Genomic DNA, 18,683 nt, shown 5'->3' with positions numbered 1-18,683 from the left:
ACATGAACTAACAATATATATTAATTCTTTATTCAAATATTAGAAATCATCACAACATACATAGATACTTATATGATATAGATATAGATGTCGTCCAATGAACAAATTATGCCACAAAATACGTACCCATCGATCTCAAACTCATCATCTCCCCATCTAAAAACTGCAGGGAGAGATCTTTTTGACACCTATCTCTGTACATGCATACATGCATACATACGTACGTACATACATACACCCATTGATGAATAATGAATTAATGATCATGCTCCTCTGGCGAGCATCTCCTGGTACTCCATCTCCTGGTACTGCAACAAAGCAATGCGACTCTGAGCTCGTAGTTGCTCGTAAAACCTCTTGATGAACTCCTCGGCTTCGTAGTCCACCTCTTGATGATCGCCAATGTCGTCGTCTTCTTCTGATGAGTAGTTTGAGATCCGGACAGAGAAAGGTGATGAAGCTACTACGACCAACTCTTGGGAGATTGATGACGAGGTGTGCGGGGAGTACTCGATCTGCGGCAAAACCACGCGGCGCGGGGTCACGTCGGCGGCCTCTTCGACGACGGCGTTGAGGCAGGGGAAGTAGTTGCGGCGGCGCTTGGCGTGGAAAAAAGCCGGGTTAGGGCTGTTGCTGCATGAGAACTCGTACTCCCGCAGGCCGAAGCCGGGATGAGGAGAAGTAGTAGTACGCGAATGATAGTAGCGGTCGTGGTGGTGGTGGTGGTGGTGGAACATTAAGTTGCCGAGGGATCTCCCGAGAAGCTTCCCTCTCTTCATCATGAGGTTCATGTCCATGACTAGCTTCCGCTTGGAGACGATCCCCTTCCTCATCATGAAGAAGATGGCGCGGAGGTAACTCCATAGCTTCTTCGCGTCGATGGGAGGAGAAGAGCGGATGTCCATCGCCATGGGGGTCGAGGTTGGGCTTCTTGATCTCTGCGAGGTTGGTTAGACCTCGCAGAAGATAAAGAGAGCCCTTTCTACGATGAGAATGACTTGGGAGAGAGGGGGAGAGGTGACGGGATACTTATAGAAAGGGAGGAGGTAAATTTTCAAATAACACCCTGTCTTTTTGGTTAATTCCGTCCCATCATTCTGAAAGCTAAATTACCTCTCATATATCAATCTCCTCTCCTCCAATTTTCTAAAATACCATCTAATCTATTAGCATAGTTTTAAAAAAAATCGAATGTGTCACGGAAAATAAATTTAAAAATGGAAAATAGTTTAAGGGGAATATGTGTAATTTGGCTTAAGTTTGATGGCTGTTATAAAAAATAGAGATTTTTATAAATCACATCCTATATTTTATTTATTTATTATAATTTATATTTCGTCTTTAAGTATTTTGTAACTTACTCCTCATTTTTTCTTATAATTTTCATTTAATACCTTGACGTTATTTTGACTAACTAACGTTGACTAAGTTACTAAAGTACTCTCATCATTCGCTCATCCCTCCACTATCTTTTCCACCTACCTCCTCTATCGTTTTTGATGTCGTCGCCCTTCCCCTCCTTTTCTTCTTTTTCTTTAATTTTTGGAAGAGAAAAAGAGAACGAAAAAGACATGAGTAATTTAGATATTTACAAATTATTTTATATATTATAACAAAATATTTATTTTTTAGTAACATTGTCTAAGTTAATCTAGAATATTAAATAAGAATTATAAGAAAAAGGAGGGGGTGGGTTACAAAATACTCTAAAGATATATACGAATCATAGAATATATCAGGGTATAATTTGTAAAAATCTTATAAAAATAAGACAAAATGGAGTTAGATTACAAATATCAATAAATAGGAGGGGTATAGTGAGCAAAGAGAGAGAGAAAAAAAAAGCTTAGTGGAGAAGCGAAGAGAGGCGAGAGGTGGGGGTGGGTGTGGTTGGTGGGTGGTGGGGCCCCGCAGAGATTTCTTTTTCCGAAAAGGCCAGCGCAGCCGCTGCAACGGGCAAATATGTTTAAATAATAATAATAATAATAAGACCGTTTGAAATTTGAGAATATTTAAAGAATTGCCACTGCCAAGGAATCCATTTGGTATACAATTATACAAAGCAAACATAAGTAGTTGTTTGAACTCCATATCATAATTTGAATCTTGTGTGATATATACTAATTAATATTCTTTCAGTCATTTGGCATTTGCAAAGATTTTATACATATATATAATTTAAGAGTATTTAAGTTATAGATTGGATAATCAAATCAAACTCTTATTTGTCCGTAGAAATAAACGAGCTAACTCTGAACTCTGATGCACTCTGTGCTACTCGTTTGAATGAGTATAGACTTAAACTTCATCTAATTTAAGTTTGGAGATGACGATTAGGTAACCACCTGTTTGAATTGTTGAAATATGAATGCTATTTGTCAATTGACCTAAACTAAAGAGGAGGACTTTGTGGAGATGTCTCACTCAATAATGGCTCCCATGGTTGAAATTAGGGGTATGCTACATGCATGTCAAATGATAAAGCAAAGAGGGAGCTTCTATGGAGCTATCTCACTTTATATATTTAACTTAATTAGAGGGATGCAAATCCAATGGTTGAGTAATATCAATTTAATTTCCTCGCGAATATTAACCCTGATGTTTGGTAAATTTTCTAATTGAGCATTGTATGAATATAGTTTTGGTTGTTTGTTTAGTTTATAATCAATTTATATGCTCATGATGAAGATTTTTTTTTATATTATTAGTCTTATTAAAGAATAAGAAATTATATATATATATTTATTATTATTATTATTATTATTATTATTATCTTGTGAAACATGAAATGCTAATGAGATTAATGATGATTTATATATAAGAAGAAGACACTAAATTTATTATAGTTTTATTAAATATATAAATTTATTAAACTTTTTATCATTTTTACTAACAGCTATCTATTTTGATAAATAAAATTTATGAGAATACTAATTTAAACTTAATTTGCTACTTCTTTTTTCTTTATTACTGAGAGAGAGAGTAGAGAATTTATGGTGTAGTAATTAAGTTATAATTTCTCACTAATCTAATCACTAGAATACCATTCAAGAGACTCAATTCTTTGCCTTCCATTTAATTGCTTAATACGCAAGAAAGGTTTCATTGCAGCAAATAAGCTATCACCATCCTTGATTAACTAGTTAATTAACTCTAGCAAAACCCACAGATTGCCCAACTTCCAACCTCTCATAAAACCTACTAATTCATTATTAATCTACCTTAATTTACCCTTTTCACAGGGCAAATTGAAGTGCCCTCCATAGAATATGGAACAAAACCAAATATAGATGCATAATTAATCCTTCTCTTTACCCCCCTTTTCCACCTTAAAATATTAGAAAGTCTATAGATCTCACCTTACATTTTATTTTATTTTTTAAAATTTTATAACCTGACCTTTCATTTTTCTTATAATTTTTATGTAACACCATAAGTTACATGAATAGTAATAGTAAATAAATATTTCATTATAATATACTAAATATTTTATTAAATATATAAATTATCCCGATCTCCTTCTTCCTCTTATTCTCTTCCATTTTTCTCATGAGATTGGAGAAGGAGAAGGGTAGAAGAAGAGGAGGGAAGATGGTGGGTGCAGCAATGGTGACCACCGGGGGGTAGAGGGGTGATCTAATTTTAATAAATTGATTAACGTTAGTTAGTCAAAATAACGTAAGAGTGTTAAATAAAAAGTTATTAAAAAAAGAGGAGTCTATTTATAAAATTCACAAAAGATAGGGTATGAATTATAAAATAGGTAAAATATAGGGTTTGATACGTTAAATTTCTTTATATATATATATATATATATATATATGTATGTATGTAAGTGGGTGGGGGAAGACAAGAATATCATATGATATATATAAAGCATTTGCACAAAACTTTGGCTTTAATGGGAGCTTCTTTGCAAACTTTTATTTATAGTCTTTAGTGCATGCGGGGGGAATGGGCCAAAGACATGGGTTTGTGCTGCAAAATGTGATCATGAAATCCTTCCATGCCAATAAAAGAGTGATCTTTTTCTTTTCCTCACTTCAAAGTTGCAAAGTTTTATATTCTCCTCAGCACTTCTTTTTGGCCACTTTTGTTTCCTCCCAGATGTCTAAGGCAAGCCATTTGAGGGCATAGACATCAAACCAAGTATATATATATATATATATATATTTGTCATTAGAGTATTGATACTATTGACCACTTTGTGCACTTCTCAAAGTGGAGAGGTTTTGTCACTCCCAATGTATGAGAACAAAATGGACCCAAATGTTGTGCACTAATGAGGCCAAAAGCCTCAATGAAGTGCTCAAGAGTGCCCATTAGTTGCAAGTGCTTATGGGTCCTAAGTGTCTTAAAAGAAGTTAGTTCATAATTTTTTCAATAAATTAACAGCCAATTATTTGATGTTATTCTTTCTTCTTCTTCTTCTTCTTTTCCTTCTCGAAATGTACTAATTCTATGGTTTGAAGTTTCACCGGAGATGGAAAATTAATGTTGAAATTTAATGAAAACTAAAGTCAGAAACTCATTCGGTAATTAAGATTGAAATTATTAAGATTTTTAGATTTTGACATTTATTTTTGCACCGCGATAGGATAAAAAACATTATATTTTGGTTTTTAAAGTATTTATTTGTTCTCAGGGTCAAAACCGAAACTTCGAACCAGTACTAATACTACTACATTAACATTACCATCAGGCAACTAATTCACCATTTGCAATTGAGGTCATGAACAATAGCCTACTTGCAAGTTGCAGCAATCTAACCTCAAGAATAGTTTACATTCAACAATATGATGCTCCTTTATGAATATATTACCATGTCCATTTTTTATAGTTATAAAAGTAAGCTTTCTTATGTTCATTGAATCAATTATTGAGCCAATCTGTGACAATGACTAGATTTACAACTTCATAGTTTCCACTGCAGCTTCCTTCTTCTTTTGAGGATCCATCCATCTGATAAACATTGATGAAGTTTTCTCTCTAATGGGATGAAATTCCAAAGTATTTACCACTTTAATCCCTGTCTTATGGCATAATTTACTTCAGTAACAATCATGACCAAACTCAAGGCCATAACTTGGAGATATTTTTCACTCTTAAAGGACTAAGTCTCCCCTTTCAATGATTCTAATGGCTGATATGACTTAAGCTTTATAGAAGCTTCAGTCTGATAGAACTCTTCCAACCATAAAAGAGAGGTGAAAAAGGTACTGGAACCCTCATGAAAGCTATATGACAGCAAAAGATGGTCTAATTAAGCTCCATTTGAATTAGGTCCTACTCTTAAAGCCATTTGTGTTTGCTAGTGTTCTGAAATTGGAGGCAATTATCGCACCACGTTTTCGCAATCTTGAATCCAATTATTGTGTGTACTAGATCTCAGTATAGTCATAGGACCACTGACAAAAAAAAGATATAGAAAAGCTTTTTGTTTAAAGAGTAAAGGCATCAGAGTAAAGCCTTCTGTTCTCTTGCATGCTTATGAATATGACCTTTGAAATAAGACATATGAATCACTTCCAAGCTTGTGATCTAGATTTTATTGAGAACAATTATGTCAGATTAATTTCCTGCTCCGACGATAGTAAAGGAGACTATTTCATGCAAGAAAGCATGGAGGAAAAAGAATCAACTTTGTTTGAAAGATATGCTATGAGCACTAACTAAGTTTGCTCAGATTCTTGGTTTTGCTTTACAATTTGCACGTTTGAAATTTTCAGTAAAGAACTTGGAAATATCCACAGAAGTCAGGGTAAGCTACAGATGAATTCAATTAAGTAAAGATAACTTTGCAGCACTTGATAAGATACTTGCCTAGGTTGGATAGAATTTATCATAATTTATCGAATCAGACAATTCGTTTAGCGATACAAATTTAAATTGTTTATGAAGTATACAAGTACTTTTCGAATGTTTATGCATATCATTAATGATTAGCATACCGCTGAATTATATATTGAACTATTTATTTGCGTAAAAAGATTGTGATTTTTGTCTGAATTCTTCAAAAATTGGCAAACATTTTGCCTACTTTCATCACTGCAGTTCCTCCGATACTTAGGATTAAATTTCATCCAAATGGTACATGACATAGATCCTTTAACCTTTCTTTTTCACAGTTGCATCCTTCTTCGCCTTCTGAATGCAGAATACTGAGGATAGTTTAACAGTAGCATGAAGTAGTTGAGCAATTTTTTATATCAACAATATCTTCCAAGTTGCAGTAATCAATTGAAATTTGGATTTTTGAAATCTTCCGACCTCGAAAGCTAAAGCATGCTGGTATAAACTACACACAATTTTTGTTTTCTCACAGTACTTTACAACCGACGCAAAATGATCGTCCATTTAGCAATTAACCCTGCCAAACTTGCTTGCTTTTCTTGTATTTTAGAACAAATGCACCATGTCAGAGCGACAACTCAAAAGTTCGTAGTACCTTTCGCTTTAGAACAAGCTGCAGTTAAACTATTACTCTCTCTCCAATCCACATCATAACTCTTCTATAAGTGGGAAAGTTTCAAAAGTTAAGGATTCTATAATGGTGTGCTTAACTTAAGATAAAAGCTTTCATTCACTAGCTAGTTTGCTAAATCAGGGGGACTTGATCTGTGGTTTTGTGTAACAATTGGAGCAAAGAATATTGAGAGCCTTTCCCTTTTCTTCTTTTCTTTCTCTCTTAATGTTAATATGCATAATTCCTAAGTCCATTCTTTTCTTTTTGCCATATCATCTGAAATCAGGAAGTTAGCAATTGAATTAGGTGATGGTGTCTGAAACCAGAACTTGTTGTCTTAGTTCCATCTAATGTAGAAAGAACTAAATGAAGAGGGAAAAGAAAAATCAAACGGCGAGACGGTAGATGAAAGATTAACTTTATAACTAACACACAATCAATTACCAGATATTTAGAATCACTAAGTCATGCATAGAAAAAAAGAAAGGTATTCAAGAAAGCAGAGTTGGAAAAAAAGATAAAGTTGCAAGCAGTAACATAGAAGCAAGAAGTACCAATGAAGCTCCCAAACCTAGAAAGCAGGGAGAGAGAGGAAGAATCCAAGGAGCAAACTGCAAACTTGCAAAGCAAAAGTTGGAAATAATGGATCTTTCTTTTGTCATTCACCACAAGAGGAAATACCTCTCTTGAGCTCCAAAGTGTCAGTAATTCAAATCTAAAGTCTCCCCAGCCCATCACATACCTAATTTTACTTGCTGTGCTTCTCTCTGATCTCATTGTTTGCTTTGCCTTTTGCTTTCACTCTCACCTTTTCTTAGTGCCCAATCCACCTACCTTTGTGTTATTTTCTCACAACTCCTACCATATGGTTCTTATCATGGAACAAAACCTACACAAGTTTAGCACTATAAATACACATTGAGTCCTCTAGAGAAGGCCCATGCCAAGAAAACCACCTAGCTTTTATCCCTGCAAAAGAACTGAACCTCCTGCTCTTCAGCATTCTATGCAAGCTTTGTAGTCCACCAATCCATGCCAAAACACCACAACTCTTCAATCCTTGTTGAGCTACTCCTTCCTTCATCTCTCCCCTTGTCAAAGATGAAGAACAAGGCCTCCACATTCCTGAAGAAGGTCGTCTCCATTGTCGTAACGATTGCGAAGGCGAAGTCGATGGCAGTGAAGAGCAAAACTGCTGCACTGAAGACCAGGTTCGTCATCTTCAGATTGCTCCACAACAAGAAGTTGCTGCCGAGCACCATCTCTCAAAAGATCCATGCACTGATGAGCCTGCAGAAAGTTAGAGATTGTAGTCTTGGCATTCAAGACCACTGCAAAGCTATCAGTCTGAACAATGCGGCGCGAGAAGAGAAGCTAGCTAATGCTGATCATCATCATCAGGAGGACTATGAATCAGTATACTACGTCGAAGACGAGGACTATCCTGATCACCTGACTCATTCATTATTCGATCTCGATGACGACGAGGACGAGGACGACGACGGAATTGTCGACAATGCAGGGTCTGTCATAGATTTAGTAAGGAACTCACGCGAAGATGGATCACAATTCAACTTGGAAGATGAGATTGATCATGTTGCCGACATGTTCATAAAGAGGTTTCACAGACAAATGCGGTTGCAGAAACAAGAGTCCTTTAAGAGGCACCAAGAGAATATGGATGTGATTGTGTAGGAGGAGATGAAGAGGCTGACATATTATCACATGAGTACTCATGTAGCTAGCTCTCTTCATAGAGCTAAACGAGACCATAAATTAGAAAGCGACTATGAATAGATTTCTTGGTTAATTTAGACGTCTAGTTTTAATAGAATATGTGAACATAGTTTCCTATGTACCATTTTTAATTTGCTGTTAACTTTATTCTGCAGACAAGAATAGCAGTTAGCTTCCAAATTGGCATCTGTTTATGAAAGAACTTTGATTATTCTAATGATGTTTTTTGCCGCAAAGTTTGAACAAAAGAAAGAGATATGAAAATAATAAGAAAAAGATAGTAGAAAGACAAGGGTAGCAAAGATTGAGAAATCTTGCAGCTGTCAGCCAGTAGTAAACATGGACAAAGTATGGACTCAAAAGAGAACTGCATGCTGTCGTTGAATTGAGATATGGTTTAGAGTACGACAATATTTACTTCTAAGAATATTGTAAATTAGAAGGCGTGAAACAACCTCAAATCTTGTTGGATTAGGCTGATCTTTAAGTTAAATTAAGAGATTGCTGAAGGTTTTATAATAAGATTAGGAGTGTACCCTAATTTAATTAGGAAAAAGGAAAAAAGAAACTTTGGATGCCTATAAAATGGTAGCCTTTGCTTCTCATTCTTCCTTTAAGACGCAATTTGATTGCCTAACATAACATATTCGTTAGGTAAATAAAACAAAGACTATATTCCTTTGTACCTCGTTTATCTATATAGAGCTTTTATGTTTCACGTTAGGACAATCTTGACACAAATAAGCATCATAATTTTTGCTTGGTCCATTAGAACTCTATCAGTTTTCTTCGAGACATCTCTTTCGCATTAATTAGCTATTCACTTTGAAATTCTAAAGAGATTAAGATCGTGACTTTGGGAGAGTCGGTGAAGAAAGATGCTGAATCATTTTCTACGTATCCGTCGATTTTGATTCCTAGAAGGCTTTGCCTGGGAGTGTCATTGAGATTGAGAATGCATTTTCCAACTGAAATGGAAAATTACTACCGAATTTTTTGCATTGTACTCAAGATTAGAAGAATCAATCACCGATAGTAATATATTGCGGGTTCGAGCAACTAGAATCTTACAAATATAATATGGGTATCCATGGATAATATGTAAATTAATTTTGTAACTGCTACATTAGTTTTAGAGATTGACTTGATCCTGAATAGGATTCATGATATTTTACCCTGATTTTTAAAAAATTTGTATGTTTGCAATTGCCTCTCTGCGCTCTATTTTTTGTATTATTATATTGATAGTGTATGATAAATTTATTTATCTTTAATTTGTATGAGGGCATGTCATCCTAAGATCACAATCTTTTATATTTACTTACTATGAATCACGGTCATATGGGATTTGTGATGTTGCCTTAGATTGTATATTTATATATAATATCACATAATGGTTTCACTTGCTATGGATATATTATATTTGCTTTTAAAGATCTAATACTTCACATACATTTCACTCTGAGTACCGAAGTTATGATTTTTATTTTAATAGCAAACAAAAACTTAGTTATGGATACAAAATATTGACAAATTGTACTTCAAATAAAATTTTATTAAGCTTTAGCACATGTTATGATTTATGAGATATTTAATAAAAATTTATTAAAATTAAAAAAAATATATAAAAAAAATATTGGACGAACACTACAATATTCGAACAGATATGACAGAGAAAATTTCTTTCCAAAATATATTCAAATGTATTTAAGGGCGTTTCGAATGCAAGTAGGGATCATAAATTTTCTGAATCTGCTTGACAATTTTTGAATATACGAGGGCTTTTGGTCTAATATTAAGGCATCTTTATTTGCATCATTGAAGCCTCCACTTTAAAGTTTTGAGATATTAAGATCGCAACTTTAGGAGAGTATGTGATCGAAGGTGCTAAATCATTTTCTGCACATCATATTTATTTTTATAGTTTGAGGGGGTCTATCTCATGGCTACTAAGATTAAAGTATCAATCTCGAGAGTCATTACGGTTGAAAGTCAATCACAGAATGTAGTACATTGCAATAAAACCTTGTAGATATAGTCGTGGGTATCGATAGACAATATGAATGTTCGTCGTATAATTAATACATTGGTTTAAATAATTGGTTCAATTTTTGGATAAAATTTGCATTGTCACATTGACAAAGTGTGGTAAATCTCTTTTCTACAGTGTTTAAAAGTTTTCACCATCTAAAGAAGTTTCTAGGTAAGCAAAGTTGCGTATTCCTGTTAAACAACTATGGATAGGAATGCCACTCAATTCATCTTTGTTTACTTCTTCCTCCTTTAAAACGACTAATTAATTCAATATATGAAATTGTTCTTCCAGTGCATATATAAATTTAATCTTCTAAGAGAATCGAATCACCAGGTCAGAGAAGAGCTTTCATTTTGGTATCATCTTCTTCATGCATCTACGAAACCTCCCAAACTCCCATTTAACTTTCAACCTGAACTTAACCTCATAAATAATAATAATAATAAATCAACAGTAATAGCAAAATCTCCAAAGAATAATGATAATCTAAAACTCCTTGGATAATATATATATATATATATATGATCAAATGTCTGACCCACAGGCAATAACTGAGTATGACAAAGCATCAGCTGAACACAAACATCACCACATGGCATGCAGTGTATCCTTAAATTTGGTGATTGTGATATCGATATGATCATTGAGTTCAATCCTCTTTTTAACATCTAGTATTACGTAGCTTGGTCATATGGGCATTAATCTCTCAATGCAACGACTTGGGTTAGTTTTATCTGATCCATCTCCTTAGCTTCCTCATGTCCTTTTCTTCCAGGTTGGTTTCCTGGGAGATTCAAGTAGACAACACTGACACTTCCAGTCCCAGTTCAACTGCATCGATTAATTTCTATCTATCAAGCTTGCAAGAGTTTTAAGTTCTCCAACAGTAGCATGTGATAATCAAACCCAGCTCTAATTAATTTCCAGGCTATAAGGATATATGCAGCCATGACTACAGCTAGGATCTTGTTGTATATTTATACACTGTACTGATAGTATCAGATTGATAAGATTAAGAAGAGTATAATATTAACTACCAGACAGTTTAGTGGTTACTAATGTTACCAGTGTCTACTGGGGATTCACTTAACTGGTGATCAATGAACTCCCTGAATAAATAAATTAGCTTGTTGAGATCTGTGATATGCTCAAATATATATATATATGTTTATCTAGATCCAGATCATGGTAACTGTAATACATATACTTGGAATAAAAGTGCTATTTGATAGAATAGATTACTGGGAAATTTATCAAAAATGTCTTACAATTTTGCTATTATTACACCCCCAGCATATAAATATTTGCTATTCGACCTTTAAATTTTATTTTTAATGTCTCAAAAATATTTTGAATTAATGATAATCTAATAGTAGCCGAAAGAATTCGCTATTTTTATATACACCTCATAAACTTTCTTTTTCATATACATAGACACTCTGTGATATTAAAAACCTTCCAAATCTTAGTTCCATTAATCTAAGTTATGTTTTTAATGTAAATAAGTTATTTTAACCTTTATGCCTTAGTTTTTAGAGAGAGAAAAAGAAATATTATGTACCCTTTATGCCCTTTATTTAGAGGAGTATTTTTATTTTTTTTATCTATTCATTTAACGTATTTAGGGGGGTGAGAAGATTTCAATAGTTTATGAGATCTATATATACTAAAAACAGAGTTTAGAAGTGTGAATGTGAAAATAAAGTAATAATTTAGCGAGTTTAAGTAGAATTATTTTGTAAAAAACTATTAGTATAGTACTTTTAAAATATTAAAAATAAAATGAAAGATGGAATAATAAATATCTATATAGTAGGCATATAAAATAATATAGATAAAACTTAAAGGTTCTTGATAAATATTCATAAATTATTTGAGAAGAGCATTGCATTCAGAGAGATGCTGTGAGTATTACCCAAATTTCAAGGCACCATCTCACTCCCTACATCTGGTAGGATGAGATTGGATATATTTAGGATGGGGAGGAATCTCTCATCTCTCAGCAACTATTTACTGGGAATTTGGGAAATGATTCCTGACGAAATGTACCAATTTTGAGTAACCCTTCCAGTGGAACATCATACTACTGACATGATCTGATTGCTATCATCCAAATGTGTTGAAAGTTAAATGTGAGATTTAGTCCCATATGAGATAAATAAAGAAGATAGAGATATGGATTGAGTTAGCAACTCTTATTAGGCTTCAGTTCTTAATAAAAGTTACTTTGGACTTTTACTGCATGTTAGATTCTGATTGCAGTGGAATTATAACTCTACATTAGATTTGCTATTGCAGTGGGACTGAAAAAACTTAAAGCAATTACATACTAATTATTACTTTTCTAATAAAAAAGTTTAGAGGTTTAAATTCTTACGCCGACAAACATATATTAGACAAAGAGTTTGTATTTTCTGAATATATATATATATATATATATAGATTGAATAACTGAGTTAAACTTTCTAAAAACCGAGCCACAACAAATTCAATTATGTGAATAATCTATTAGATATTAATCCTAGTGTAAATATAAAAAAAAAATTTAACTACCATTCAGGTCTGGTGGAGGTGTTCTCAGTTTTTGTGTTTGGGAAATGTGACTCACCTCTCTTACCCAACCCTAGTATCTCCAAGAAATGGAGAACTATGACATACAATAACACAGCCCAAAACCCACACCTCCACAGCTGTCTAATCCTATAAATTTATTCTTCCCAGAGAAGCAAAACAAAAACAGCCAAAAAGACTCTGCCCCACATAAAATATATTTACTTTAAGAATATAAGTAACCCTTAGCCTATAAAACCCCCCTCTCTGCCTCACTCCCTCCATAAGCCCACCATCCACTAAAAATGGCTACTTCTCCTTCTTCTTCTTCTCCTTGTCTTTCCTTTGTAGCCCTATTCTTCTTTGGCTTGGTTTGTATGAGCAATGCTGCTCCACCAAGGAGACCCATTAATGTCCCTTTCCAAAAGAACTATGTGCCCACTTGGGCTTATGACCATATCAAGTACTTCAATGGTGGCAATGAGATCCAGCTCCATTTGGACAAATACACAGGTGAAAGGAAAAAAAAAAAAAGATTGCTATCCTGTGCTTTTGGCTTCTCCATTGATTGAGTTTAATCTCTTGTCTTGGATTAATTTCTTTTAGGTACTGGGTTCCAGTCCAGGGGGTCTTACTTGTTTGGCCACTTCAGTATGCAAATAAAGATGGTTCCAGGGGACTCAGCTGGAACAGTGACTGCCTTCTATGTGAGTTTGTATTATATACACTAAAAACTACATAATGTAATATGTATCAGCATCTTTTGGCTAACCCTTTGAGATTTTTGGTATGTGGGTTTTTGGATCAGTTATCTTCTCAGAACTCAGAACATGATGAGATAGATTTCGAGTTCTTGGGCAACAGGACAAACCAGCCATACATTCTGCAGACCAATGTGTTCACTGGTGGAAAGGGAGACAGAGAGCAGAGGATCTACCTCTGGTTTGATCCAACCAAAGACTTCCACACCTATTCTGTTCTCTGGAACATGTTCCAGATTGTGTAAGTTTCTGATTAAATCTCCCCCATTTCTATGTTACTTTTGATCCAACTTAGCTATGCTTAAGGCTACTTTCAAGTTACAAGGTAAATTTTTAAACACATTAAAGCGGGCAAATAAAATGTATCACCTTGCAACCCATAGAGCAGACAAACTCGGAATTGATACTACTACTACTTCTGATATTAAATGAATTCAAAAGCTGAAGCTATTAATCTAACCTCACTGTTCCATTGCTGCTGCCCAAACAAAACAACACAAAAAGACAGCTTCTTTGTGGATGACGTTCCTATCAGAGTGTTCAAGAACAGCAAGGACTTGGGAGTGAGATTCCCCTTCAACCAGCCGATGAAGATCTACTCCAGCCTATGGAACGCCGACGACTGGGCGACGAGGGGCGGCCTCGAGAAGACCGACTGGTCGAAGGGCCCGTTCGTCGCGGCCTACCGGGGATTCCACATCGACGGCTGCGAGGCATCAGTGCAGGCTAAGTTTTGTGCCACCCAGGGGATGCGGTGGTGGGATCAGAAGGACTTCCGGGACTTGGATGGGTTGCAGTACAGGAAGTTGAATTGGGTTCGCCAGAAGTATACAATCTACAACTACTGCACTGATAGGTCTAGGTATCCAACTATGTCTCCAGAGTGCAGGAGGGATAGAGATGTTTGATCAATTCAACTGACAGAGATCTATCTATCAATCTATCTCTATCTATCTATCTATCTCTATCTATCTATCTCTATCTATCTATATATATATATATATGATAGAAGCCTAGTGATCCTTGTTGTTTATTTGATTGGAGTTATTCTGTCATTTTATGACTGTATGGTTTGTTGATTGAGCTATAAAGTAAATAATTTGGTGTTAAAAATTGTTCAAAGTAGTCTTAAGTCATGGTCTTTTTTTGTCTTCACTTCTTTGTTGTCCTCCTGCATTATAGATCTGGGTAAGTGTTGGAATAAGTCACTGTTCTTTCTATTACACAAATATTTTATCCAAGAGAAGACAGAAAAGAAATGGTGAATGTGGACAGGTGTGTTATACTTTATGGCCTTATGGGGGGGGGGGCTTTCTCATAGGTGGGTCCCCTGTTCTGAAAATGATCAACCAACACTTAGGGATATGATCATGTTACTATCATTGTACAAATTTAGAGATATGGACAATTTAATGAGGGAAGACACATGGTAATGTCTAATGGAGTGCCAATTCATCACTCCCACCACTCTTCTCATGTTGTTTGGCATGTAGAGAGTCCTGCCAGTCTACGACAGAGATTCATTGGTTCATTTCTACGCTGCTACATACCTAAGATTGGTAATCGAAACATGTCGGGTTCAAGTCGAGTCTAGCCAAGTTAAGTTCAAACCAATATAAATACAACCCATCTACTAGGCCCTCCGACAAACTTAAGATTACCCCCAAGACGGTTGGTTAACTTACTTAGGGTTTAGGTCGGCTCCGATAGGCTGATCAAAATTTGAGTCGATAGTAAATTTTTTCGTTAAAGTATTATATACTTATGGTTTGAGTCTATTATAGCTCTTCTTCTTTGATATATACTATCATGGAATCCAACATATAAAAAGGTGCTAAATATAAACTTATTTTATTAACTGATTTTGTTAAGAAAATTAAGGATTAACTCCAATTAATATCATTAAGATAAATAAGTTAAAATAAACAAATCATCCTTGGAGCTAAATAAACTGTAGCCTAGAGTTAACAGATATGAATATACTTATAAGAAAAAAAAATTATTAGCTTAATACAAACCTAGTTTCTTAATCTAAAAGATGAAACCAATTAATTAAGTTTTTCATTGGCCCAAGTAGAAGCCTTACAGTGTATGGACTCTGGTCTTTGTTTAATTCCTCAAATGCCTTTATTCTTTGGCTATGCTAGACTGGGTTGCACTTCTCTGTGACGTATATGGCTCTCTTTTCTCTTTCCTTGGTACGATACTTGTCCATAATACTTTGTACTAAAATATTTGACAATAAAACCACCACTATTAGTGTGGTATTAGTTGTAATCTAATTTTAATTAAGCTCTACTTGCCCTCAAACATTCCCACTATACCCCTCCAAACTTTCACTTTGAAATTAACTCTGTGAATTGACCACCGACTACCAGAGATGTACGTAGTCTTATCCTCATTTATATACAGTCGAGATCGGATTTTGTACTCAATTTATGATGCATTTATAGTCCTCGGATAGTTCGAAAATGTCAAAAAAATGTCAGCTCGCGATCGAATCTAATTTTATTTTTCAAGAAAGTCTATAGATCATATTCTTATACCTCAACTTAGCCGAAATATAGGGTAAACATTAATAGAGAAAGTATCAAAAAAATTCCCAAAGTGACCCTGATAGGGGGATTTTGGGAATAATAATAATAATAAGTTAATTAAATGGATGGACAAAGGAATCTCCAATATCATTAGTCGGCAAAGTCTTCTTTTTTTTACCTAATAATTGAAAGTTGAAGCCCTAAACCAACTTGAATGCGATATGTCCGAAATGCCCCTACTTGGCGCACTATTTGCAGTCATGAAATTGTACTACCATGTGAGAGGCGGACGGTCATACGTAGGAGAGGAGAAGGGCAATCTGGGAACGGAAAGGAAAACTTAGATCACTTGCCCACCTTTACGTACATCCCATGAGTTGTCCCCAGAACGAGCTGTTAATAAAGAGTTCTCATATTTTCTTTATTCCACAAATGCCCCTACAAGATTTGTGTATATATATATAAACCCCAAGCAATCGCAGTGTAAACACCACCCCCACAACTACCTCCTCTTCTTCCTCTTCTCAGAGGGATACTCTTCTCCTTCCATTAGCAATCGCCATGGCTAAGGAAGAAGACCTTAAGGTTAACCTCTCTCTCTCTCTTTCTCTCTCTCTCTCTCTCTATATATATATCTCTGTCTGTCCCTATCTTTCTCTATCTAATAGTTAGTGCTTTGTTGCAGAGAGTTGATCTAAAAGTTACTGTGAATTGCTGCGAGGGATGCAAGAGGAAGGTGATGAAAGCCATAAGCATTAAAGGTATCAATCAACTTTACCAACTCGTCTCTCTTCTTCTACATATGTATATATATATGTTGTAGTATTATTTGTCTAACGATTCAAAGATATGTGCGTGTATAAAATGTATTCAGGAGTACTGAAAACAGAGATCCACCCAACTCTTCCCAAGGTCACCGTCGTCGGCAACTTCGACACCAAGGTGCTCATAAAGAAGCTCGCGAAGATCGGCAAGAACGCGGAGATACTGCCACAAAAGGAGGAGAAGAAATCCGACGGCGGCGGTGGCGGCGGCGAGAAGAGACCTGAGAACGCCGCCGGCGAAATGGAGAAGCCGAAAGAAAGCCATTGCGACGACCATAAGGCCACCACCAAAGAGAAGGAGAAGAAAACAGAGGCGGATGACACCAAGAACAGAAGCAGAGAAGATGCAAAGGATGAGAAGAGAGGAAACGAGAGTAAAGAGAGCAGAGAGAGCTCTGTTTCCGATGCAACCAAGCTCTTATACCCTCCAATCGTCACTGCTCTTCCCCAAATGAGTTACGCCATGAGTCCCAGCATAGTCCAAGGCTATGGTAATCCCATGGCAACCCATCATCCCATGGTGTTCCCCCCCATGCCATACTACCCCATCAATGCTTACTCTGCTCCATTGCCATATGCTTACCGGGATAACTACTACTGCGAGCCGCCGCCGCTTCAACGCCCGCTGCAGCCGCCGGCTTCTTCGGGCTTCGGAGACTACTTCAATGATGAGAACACTGTCGGATGCCATGTTATGTGATCATATGCTACTCCATTCTAAATGCTAAATGTTAGCAGCTTAAATTTTTGGTGGTTGTAATATCAAGGATTCATTTTTCATAGCTTCTTGACGAAAGTTTTGGTCTCAGTTAGTGAACGATATATGTTTTAAACTGGAACACTGAAAAATAATGGTTCATAGAGGCCAAGATTTTGACTACCAGATCTTAAACTGTTATGACTAATGATAGAAAGGAATATGGTATCAATAAGGCTTTAGAAAGGGAGGGAGGGGGGGAAAAATGGTTGAAAAAAGGTTGCAGAGTTTTGGTAGATGGCTTTTGGAAGATGCTTTGAATTGTTTACGATCGAAATCGCGAGGAAAGGAGGGGAGTTAAGATAGGAAGCATTTGGTACTTTTGGTAGCTAAGACTTCGTTTGGGTCCATGAAGAAGGAATAAAGGAGAAGACCCATCTGAATTAGATATCATCACCATCGATCCTATTACTACTGCTACTACTACTACTACTACTAACAAGAAAGAGAGAGAGAGAGAGAGAGAGAGAGAGAGAGAGAGAGAGAGAGAGAGAGAGAGAGAGAGAGAGAGAGAGAAGAGAAAGAAGCTTTGAATCTGTCAACACCCACCCATGCATGCCATAGCTGTGTTAAAGAAGACGCGTGTTTGTTCGGATTCGGAGTTGGTCAACGGTCGTCTTCCTAAAGGATGGATGTTGGAAACATTGAAGACTATCAATCTCTAGAAGTATTCTTCTTTATCTCAAGATGGTGACTTAATTGCGATTCGCATGTACTTAATTGTTATTCTTCCTCGTGATCAAGGAAGTCATGAAATCAACTCCAACTCTAAATAATTATTGAAGAAAATTATTTTATGATTTAGTAGCTTAGCTCAACGGTTTGACTGGATTGATTGCTCGACGGTGCGATTGACTTGGAGGAGCAACTAAAGCCTAAACTATACAGCTTACTATATCGACTAAAGTTTTGTGCGATCTAAGGGTATATGTATCTAGGGAGGATTGTCCCTTTATAATATAGCCTTCGAGCGCATGAATGATTAAAAGAAAAAAAATATATGATTTCCCTATGGT

The 18,683-nt window shown here is 35.7% G+C and overlaps 3 protein-coding genes across 4 annotated transcripts; 2 read left to right on the top strand and 1 right to left on the bottom strand.

Annotated features, from left to right (window-relative positions):
- Nucleotides 1-3: 3 nt before the first annotated feature.
- LOC140768691 (uncharacterized) lies at nucleotides 4-1,014 on the bottom strand. The gene has a single exon (XM_073109060.1). The coding sequence runs from the start codon at nucleotides 909-911 to the stop codon at nucleotides 264-266; it is 648 nt and encodes a 215-aa protein (XP_072965161.1). The 5' UTR covers nucleotides 912-1,014; the 3' UTR covers nucleotides 4-263.
- A 5,976-nt stretch (nucleotides 1,015-6,990) lies between these two features.
- Nucleotides 6,991-14,671, top strand: LOC140767978 (xyloglucan endotransglucosylase protein 34-like). 2 transcript variants are annotated; one of them, XM_073108045.1, is made up of 5 exons: nucleotides 6,991-7,635; nucleotides 13,171-13,301; nucleotides 13,395-13,495; nucleotides 13,597-13,790; nucleotides 14,058-14,671. In XM_073108045.1, exons 1-5 carry the CDS (start codon nucleotides 7,499-7,501, stop codon nucleotides 14,455-14,457), a joined length of 963 nt encoding a protein of 320 aa, XP_072964146.1. In that variant the 5' UTR covers nucleotides 6,991-7,498; the 3' UTR covers nucleotides 14,458-14,671. The 2 variants fall into 2 exon arrangements, with proteins under 2 accessions (XP_072964146.1, XP_072964145.1); XM_073108044.1 differs by lacking the exon at nucleotides 6,991-7,635 and having other exon boundaries at nucleotides 13,072-13,301; nucleotides 14,058-14,670.
- A 1,906-nt stretch (nucleotides 14,672-16,577) lies between these two features.
- Nucleotides 16,578-17,764, top strand: LOC140769022 (uncharacterized). Its single transcript, XM_073109532.1, has 3 exons — nucleotides 16,578-16,671; nucleotides 16,772-16,847; nucleotides 16,961-17,764. Exons 1-3 carry the CDS (start codon nucleotides 16,648-16,650, stop codon nucleotides 17,608-17,610), a joined length of 750 nt encoding a protein of 249 aa, XP_072965633.1. The 5' UTR covers nucleotides 16,578-16,647; the 3' UTR covers nucleotides 17,611-17,764.
- The last annotated feature ends 919 nt before the right edge of the window (nucleotides 17,765-18,683 follow it).

Source organism: Typha angustifolia, chromosome 10, assembly GCF_048772165.1.
Source record: "Typha angustifolia cultivar Huaian chromosome 10, ASM4877216v1, whole genome shotgun sequence".
Classification (NCBI taxonomy): domain Eukaryota; kingdom Viridiplantae; phylum Streptophyta; class Magnoliopsida; order Poales; family Typhaceae; genus Typha; species Typha angustifolia.
The sequence above is the reverse complement of the archived record's forward strand: the minus strand, read 5'-3'. Positions and strand labels throughout refer to the sequence as shown.